We start from the raw sequence: 7,549 nt of genomic DNA, 5'->3' as shown, positions 1-7,549 counted from the left end.
ATCAGGATGGATGGCGAAGAGATTGAGATTGTTCACAGCTTCAGTTTGCTCGGCTCCACAGTCAACACTCTTGGCACCAGCAGCCAGGAAATTAAAAAACGTATTGAGATGGGAAAGTCTGCTGTTAGGGACCTCTCTAAAGTACTCAAGAGCAACGGTGTCTCTCTGGAGACTAAGGTGTGCCCGAGACAGGCCATGGTCTTTGCAATCACTTGTTATGCATCAGAGAGTTGGACAATGACTAGGGAGCATAGAAGGACAATTGACGCTTTTGAGCTGTTGTGCTGGAGAAGAGTATTGAATGTTCCATGGACTGCCAAGAAAACAAACAGATCCATCCTAGAGAGAGTTAAACAAGGCTACTGCTTGGAGGCAAGGATTCTGGGGCTTCGTCTGACATACTTTGGACATGTTGTAAGGAGAGACAGGTCCTTGGAGAGGGACATCATGCTTGGTAGGGTAGAGGGACATCATGCTTGGTAGGGTAGAGGGACAGCGCAGGAGGAGAAGACCCTCTATGAGGTGGATTGATTCAGTGACTGGGGTAATGGGGATAGGTGTATCAGGGACAATAAAATTGGTACAGGGTAGAGCTGGGTTTAGGGCTGTTGTACATAGGGTCGCTATGAGTCACAAACAACTCGCCAGCACATAACAACAACAACCTCATCATCTACTCCAAGCCCAAAGTGATTCAGCTCTGGTTTAGTTTGGTCTCAGCTCCAAAGGCAAGGGGATTTAAATTAGGTTAGGAAAAATTGGTTGCCGAGAAAGCCAGAGGGCCTATCCCAAATCTCACTTATCCCCAGAAGGAGGCGTTTATTAGGAATACCAAATCCAGCTCTGAGACCCCACCTTGCCACTCCATTCCCCCTACCCTCCGTGAGCTGGCTAAAGTGGTGCCCCCGTTTGTTGTTATGTCTTGTCTGAATCAGCTCATAGTTGACATTCCAGCATGTTTTCAGAGGCAGGATATCACATGGGAGGTGACTGCCTGTCTCTGAGAGCTGCTGGTAGTTCTAACCTTCTGCCAAGTAGGCCACCAGAGCTCCCAAAGTGCCTCAGTTGATGCTAATATTAAAAACTGAAAAATGTTTTGAGCCTCATGTAGAAACCATTAGCTAAAAGGAGAAAGCTTTCCGAAGAAAACTCCTAGGAAAAGAGAAGGTAAACGCATGGGTGGGACAATGGGATGTCCTTGGTGGTGGAATTTTAGGGACTCTTAAATCCTAAACTATCAGGCCTACACAGGAGCCCACAGCAGTCCACTTCTTAGGCCTGCTCAGGGGCAGAGTTCCCGATTCTGGAGCCAGGAGACAGCGCCCCAGCGGGCCGCGCCTCCTTGCAGGCCTCCTTGCCGGAAGATCAGGAACGAGCCCGAGTCCCTGTGCGCGCGCGCGCGCCATTTCCGCGCGCAGCCCCGGAGTGTGCGCAGGGCCCCCACGGCCTGGCCGCGCTGCGCCGCCCCGCCTACCTCCTCCCCGTCGTAGCGAGCCAGCTCCTCCTCCGTGAACAGCCGCACTGGCGGACCTTGCTCGGCGGGGCGCAGCGTTTGCCCGGCCCAGACTGTGGGGAGCCCCGAAGCCAGCGCCCAAACCAGGGCCAGCATTGTCAGCGGCCATATCCGCGGTCCTGGCGAGGGGGCCGCCATGGTGAGCGCGCTGAGGCGGCCGAGGGGCGGCCTGGGCGGTGGACCGCGCGCTCCCGCCCAGCGGCCTCGGAACCCCGCCCCGCGCGCTCCCTGGCCCTACAGGCGGCCCCGAGGGCGTGGATCCAGGAGCCAGACCTCACCCGGACCCCGCGCACCTCCTGCGCACTGAGGGGCAAAGCGGGCGGGTAAGGGACGGGTAGCTGGACACTTAGGATATAGAAGTAGAACTCGAGTCTGTTCACTAAACTACTGACTAAAGTTGGTCGCCTGGTTACGTAGATGGGGTAGATCGCGCACCTTTTGGCACCTGTTGCCATCATGTACCGTGGAATCGAACTGACTCGTAGGTGACCCACTAGCGGGTTTTCAGAGGCTATAGATCGTAGCAGAGGGCATTGCTCATCTGTCTCCTGAGAGGCATCTGGTAGACTCGAACTGCTTGTCTCTGGACTGGCAGGCAGCGCAATTCTTTACCACTGGGTTACCTAGGATGTAATAAAATAGAACCCCAAAGTTAGAATTTCAGTTTTTGACTGCCAATTATTTTTAATCCTCCGAGGCGTTTAAATGTTAGATCCTGAAGGAGACTTTTGGAGAGGGTTGAAGAACATTGTCCAGATTTGCCCCAAGTAATCATCTGTATAAGGTTTTGTTCATTAGCTTGTTAAACAAATACTTTTTTTAAAAGGCTTCATGAGTCAAATCATGGGGGGACCTACCGCCGAGCAAGAGTCAAGTCCACTTCTTTTGGAGTTTTTGTTTGATATCAAACTTGAAAAACTCATGGCTCATTGTTGTCAGATCAGAACTGACTCATAGATAGATGAGTCACCAGTTACGTGTTTTTTGGACGCTGTAAATCTCATGAGAGACTGCCTGTCTTTCCAGAGAAGTCACTGGTGAATTCAGATTGCCATCTTTGGCTTAATAGTGCAATTGCCTACACCACCAGAGTTCTCTTATAGAAGATATTTAAAGCTACAGGATTGGATGAGAATGCAAAGGTGGACAAAGGATGGAGCCGTTGAGTCTCTTCAACAACAGGGAGCAACTTTAAGTACAACAGATCCTGTGCAGCAGCCTGCGCTGCCTGCATAATTTCTGCTGCCCTGAAACCCTTTGATGTGATCACTGGGTGTCTCCAACATTGATTGTTTGAGAATCGTTGAAAGAGCCTGGAGAAGGGTTTACTGTGAGCCAAACACTGATTTAAACACTTTGCATGTGTGAACACATCTCATCTTCACTACAAAGGAACTCTAATGACATAGTGGGCTAAGCATTGGAATACTACCCCAGCAACTGATCTGTGTAAGAAATACAAGGCAGCTTCTTTTAAAAAGATCCACAACTTCAGAATCCCTATAAGGTAGTTCCACTCTTTTCTATAGGGTCATAAGCTGGAATCAACTTTCACAGCCGTGAGTTTGATTTTGGTTGATAACTCTGTAAGTACTCTTTACTACCCCTTCTACTATATTAAAGATTATAAAACCGAGCTATCAAACTAAAAAACTCATTGCCCTGACACAGCTGACCTCCACTGAGTTTCCAAGGCTATAAATCACACAGGAGAAAATTGCTTACCTTTTTCAGCTGAGTGACCAGTAGGTTTGAACATCTAGAAGAGAGATGTGGCCTTGGGTTACACCACAGCTTTCTTCTTGTTGTTGTTGCTGAGTACTATCAAGTTGGAACTGACCCACAGCTGACACTCCAATGGATTTTTAGAGGCAGTAAATCACACAGGAAGAATGCCCATCTTTCTCCCATGGTGCAGTTGGTGGATTTGAACCATGTACTTTGGGTTGACAACAAAGTTCCTTACCACTAAGCCACTTCACTACCAGAAATCCCTAAACTGAAGTATGTTAGTATTAGGTGCCTTCAAGTTGAGTATGGCTCACAGCAACCCTATGAATAGCAGATCTGAACCCTATCCTGTCCTGTACAATCCTCATAATTTCTGACACACTTGAGCCCATTGCTACAGCCATTGTGTCAATCTATCTCATTAAGTGTCTTCCTCTCTTTCACCTATTCTGCATCTCACCAATCATGATATCTCTTTCCAAGCTTCTCCTAACAATATACCTAAAGTATGTAAAACAAAGCTTTGTCTTCTATGCCTTCAAGGAGCATTCTGGCTGTACTTTTTGCTGAGATGTGTCTATCTGTTCTTTTGGCTTTCTATGGGATACTCAGTTTTTTCTCCAACACCACAGCTCAAAGGCATCAGTTGTTCTTTTGTCATCCATATTCATTGTGTACTTTTCAGATCCATAGCGAATGACTGAAAAGACCATGGCCTGAATCAGGTGCTTCTTAGTCTTCAAACTGACATCCTTGCTCCTCAGTAATTTGGAGAAGGCTCTGACTGTAGACTTTCCCAGTGCAATACATCTTCTGATCTCCTGACCACTGATACAAAAAGTATTGACTGTGGATCTAAATAAGATAAAATCATTGACAACTTCAATCTCTTCTCCATCGATTATGATGTTACCTATCAGTCCAGTGCTGAAAACTAGAGACTTCAAGGCCACATTGTTGATGACAGAACCAAGAATCAAGCTCAGAGCCTATTCTTAACTACCAGGCTACACCTCTCCTCAGTGGCTGCACCAAATCATTTATATATCCAACAGAAAAGGTGCCTGGGAGGAAGTGCAACCAGAGTCCTCCTTAGATACAAGGCTGGTGAAACTTTGTCTAACATATTTTGGGCATGTTGTAGAGACCAGTCCTTTTCCTTGGAGAAAGACATCATATTTGGAAGAGTGGAGGAACAGTTCAAGAGGGGAAGACCCTAGAGGAGATAGATTAATACAGTAACTGGGGTAATGCGTTAGGTGTGTCAGAGACAGTGAGTTTGGTTCAGGCTAGAGCAGGGTTCAGAGCTTTGTACACAGGGTCACTATGAGTCACAAGTGACTCAATAGCACATAAAAACAGCTATCAACTTGTAGAGCTGGGGAGAAAAGGAGAAGCCAGCAAGGAGATTGAAAAGAGAGAGTCAGTGTAGGAGGAGGAAGGCAGAGATGAGGGTTACGGGGGCTGGCAGCAGTGGTGGGGTATGTGGTATCCTGGAAGTAGGGGAGGAAGCAGTCATGGAGGAGGTAGGATCTGCTAAGTCAAAAGCTGCTTATAGACCATGAAAGAAAAGGGTAAGGAAATACACTTGTGATCTGACAATGCTGAAGTTATCCTCGGCCTGCATGTTTTCTGTGCAGTGGAGGTGTTCAAACTCTTACAACCCAAAACCAAACAAACCAAAAAAACCCACCATCCAAAAATAAACCAACAAAAAGCAACTTCTTATGACCGACTCATAGCTGTGAGCAGGTTTTCAGAGACAGCCTATGGAAGGAGACTGCCTATTTTTCCTCCCAAGGAACCTCTGGTGGAATCAAACCAGCTTTGGATTAGCAGTACAACTCTCTACAGATGATGTCACGAGAGCTCCCAACTCCATGTATTTATCTCATCATCATCTCATTGCTGTTAAGTCGGAACTGATTCATAGCTGACACTCTAGTGGGTTTTCAGAGACTGTAAATCACACAAGAGGAGATTCTCCATCTTTCTTCCCCCAAGGAGCCACTGGTAGATTCGAACCAGTGAGAACCACCATGTTAATGTTAGCAGTAGCTCCCTACAACTATGTCACTCTTGTAGTTAGGTGCCATCATAGCGACCCTATATACATCTGAACCTTGCCCTGTCACGAGCCAGTAACAGAGCACTAGATCATGTGGGTGACTGGCTGCCATTGAGTCAGAATCAACTCACAGCTGACCCTCCAGTAGGTTTTCAGTGATTGTATGTTGTCACCTGGGACGAATGAACGAGACAGGCACACTAAGAAATGGGGGGGGGGGGCGGAATAGAGAGAGTCAAGGCAGGGGGTGTACAACTCCAAAACTGCTGCCGCCCTGAGCTTACTTGTCTCTCTTGCTTTTATTGAAAATTGCCAAAAGAAAAAAAAAAAAAGAAAATTGCCAGGAGAGAAGTCACAGAAAAAACTACTAATTGGCTATGTTTTTCTTTGCTGACCTTCTGATGCTTATCTCAGGGAAAAAGTGGCTAACGAGTGAAAGGTTGAGAATAGTGGAGGCGCCTCAGGTCTGCCTGACTTCCTATCTCTTGTGATCTATCTCAAAAGAAATACCACCCTGTTTTGTGCCTTCTGTAGTTCCTGATCAAGCATTTGATCAGGAACTGGCTTCTCACAGTTGGAAACTGCACAGGAGCAGATTTCTCATCTTTCTCCTGTGAGCAGCTGATGGATTGGGACTGCATGATTTTGAGTTGGCAGCACAACTCTTTATCACTCATCAGAGCTCCCTATGGGTTATACTAGTGTTGTTATGTAGTTGACTATGATTCATAGTAATCTGTGAACAACAGATCTGAACCTTACCCTATCATCCACCAATAGCAGAGAACTATGTTACTTGTTGTTCGGTGCCCTTGAGTTGACCAGACTCATAGAGACTTTATGAACGATGGATCTGAATTACAAACAATGGGTCTGAATCTTACACTGTGCCATCTTCATTATCTCCTACTTGAGTTTGTTGTTACAGTTATTGTACCAATCCACCTCATTGAGGATCTTTCTCTCTTTCACTGACTCTCCATTTTTCTAAGCAAAATGTCCTTTTCCAGGACTGGTCCCTCCTAAAAACATGCCAAAAATATGTGAGATGAACTTCATCATCCTTGTTTCCAAGGAGCACCATGGCTGCACTTTGTCTAAGACATATCTGTCTGTTCTTTTGGCAGTCCATGAGATATGGAGTACTCTTTTCCAACACCACTACTCAAAGGCATCTCTGTTCTTCTGTTATTGTTAGTTATTGTCCAACTTTCAGAGGCTTAACAAGTAATTGAAAAGATCATGGTTTGAATCAGATGTACCTTTGTCTTTAAACTGACATCATTGTTCCTTAACACCTTATAGAAGTCCTTGGCAGCAGATTTACCTAATGCAGTAATTCTTTTTATTTCTTTCTTTTTGTTTTTTAATGAAGGAGAAGGTGCCATTACAGTTACCCACTACCACAAATTATACAGTCGAGTTTCCCACATTTGGGAAAATTGTAGCAGTTAGGCACATCCAAAGTACAATGGATAAGCCTCACCCTGGGAAAACCACCTTCATGATCATAGTACCTCTCTAGCCATATAAGAAGTATTTGTCTTTTCATTTCTTATCTGCTGGTGCAGGCAAGGATATCAATTGTGAATCCAAGCAAGATACAGGCTTCTCTCTATCATGATTGCCCAGTGGTGAGCAGTTTTGTCTTCTTGATGTTGGGATTTAATCCGTGTTGCAGGCTGTGGTCTTTGCGTTTATGCAGCAAGTGTTTCAAGTCTTCTTTTGTTAAAAGTCTTGCTCTTGAGGATCCAAGATGGCGGCAGAGGCAGAGACAGCGTGGTGAGCTGTGGGAGTAGTGAACCACTTAAAGCAGGGCCATTATGGCCTTCCACAGACTTCGGCTTATTGATAATTGAACACTTAAACAGTTGATGACTGGCCCTCAATGAAGATTGAAGCTCAACAACAGGAATTCAAGGATTCCCAAGGAGAAATAGGTGAGTCTCGTGGCTCCCACCCGCCCCCCCAGAGCCCGTGCTGCACCGAACAGCTGCTGCAGCTCCATGAGGCTTCCACAGCCTGAACGAATGGATTCCCTCATCCAGGATGGATGCTGGCCACTGGCCTTCCTCAAGACTGGTACAGTGAAGCCACCCCACTGCCGCAAGGTGGTCTTGTACTGGAGAGAATTCTTGGAGCCAGGATGGCGGCTGTGGGGGAAGCGGGTGCCTCCGGCCGCCTGCACAAGAGGGGCCGCACACCCGCCAAGCGCCCGTGCGGAGGGGTGGGGGGGC

The 7,549-nt window shown here is 46.7% G+C and overlaps 1 protein-coding gene across 1 annotated transcript in view; it reads right to left on the bottom strand.

Annotated features, from left to right (window-relative positions):
- The window catches only part of NENF (neudesin neurotrophic factor), a 35,732-nt gene extending 34,081 nt beyond the window's left edge, over positions 1 to 1,651 (bottom strand). Inside the window, exon 1 of the mRNA XM_006888011.1 lies at positions 1,339 to 1,651. Within this exon, the coding sequence (XP_006888073.1) occupies positions 1,339 to 1,651 (313 nt within the window). The remainder of the gene's footprint in view (positions 1 to 1,338) is intronic.
- Positions 1,652 to 7,549: the final 5,898 nt, after the last annotated feature.

The sequence above is a fragment of the Elephantulus edwardii genome, unplaced genomic scaffold, assembly GCF_000299155.1.
Source record: "Elephantulus edwardii isolate Elephantulus edwardi_28Jun2011 unplaced genomic scaffold, EleEdw1.0 scaffold00063, whole genome shotgun sequence".
Classification (NCBI taxonomy): domain Eukaryota; kingdom Metazoa; phylum Chordata; class Mammalia; order Macroscelidea; family Macroscelididae; genus Elephantulus; species Elephantulus edwardii.
This window is presented reverse-complemented; position numbering and strand designations above follow the sequence as displayed.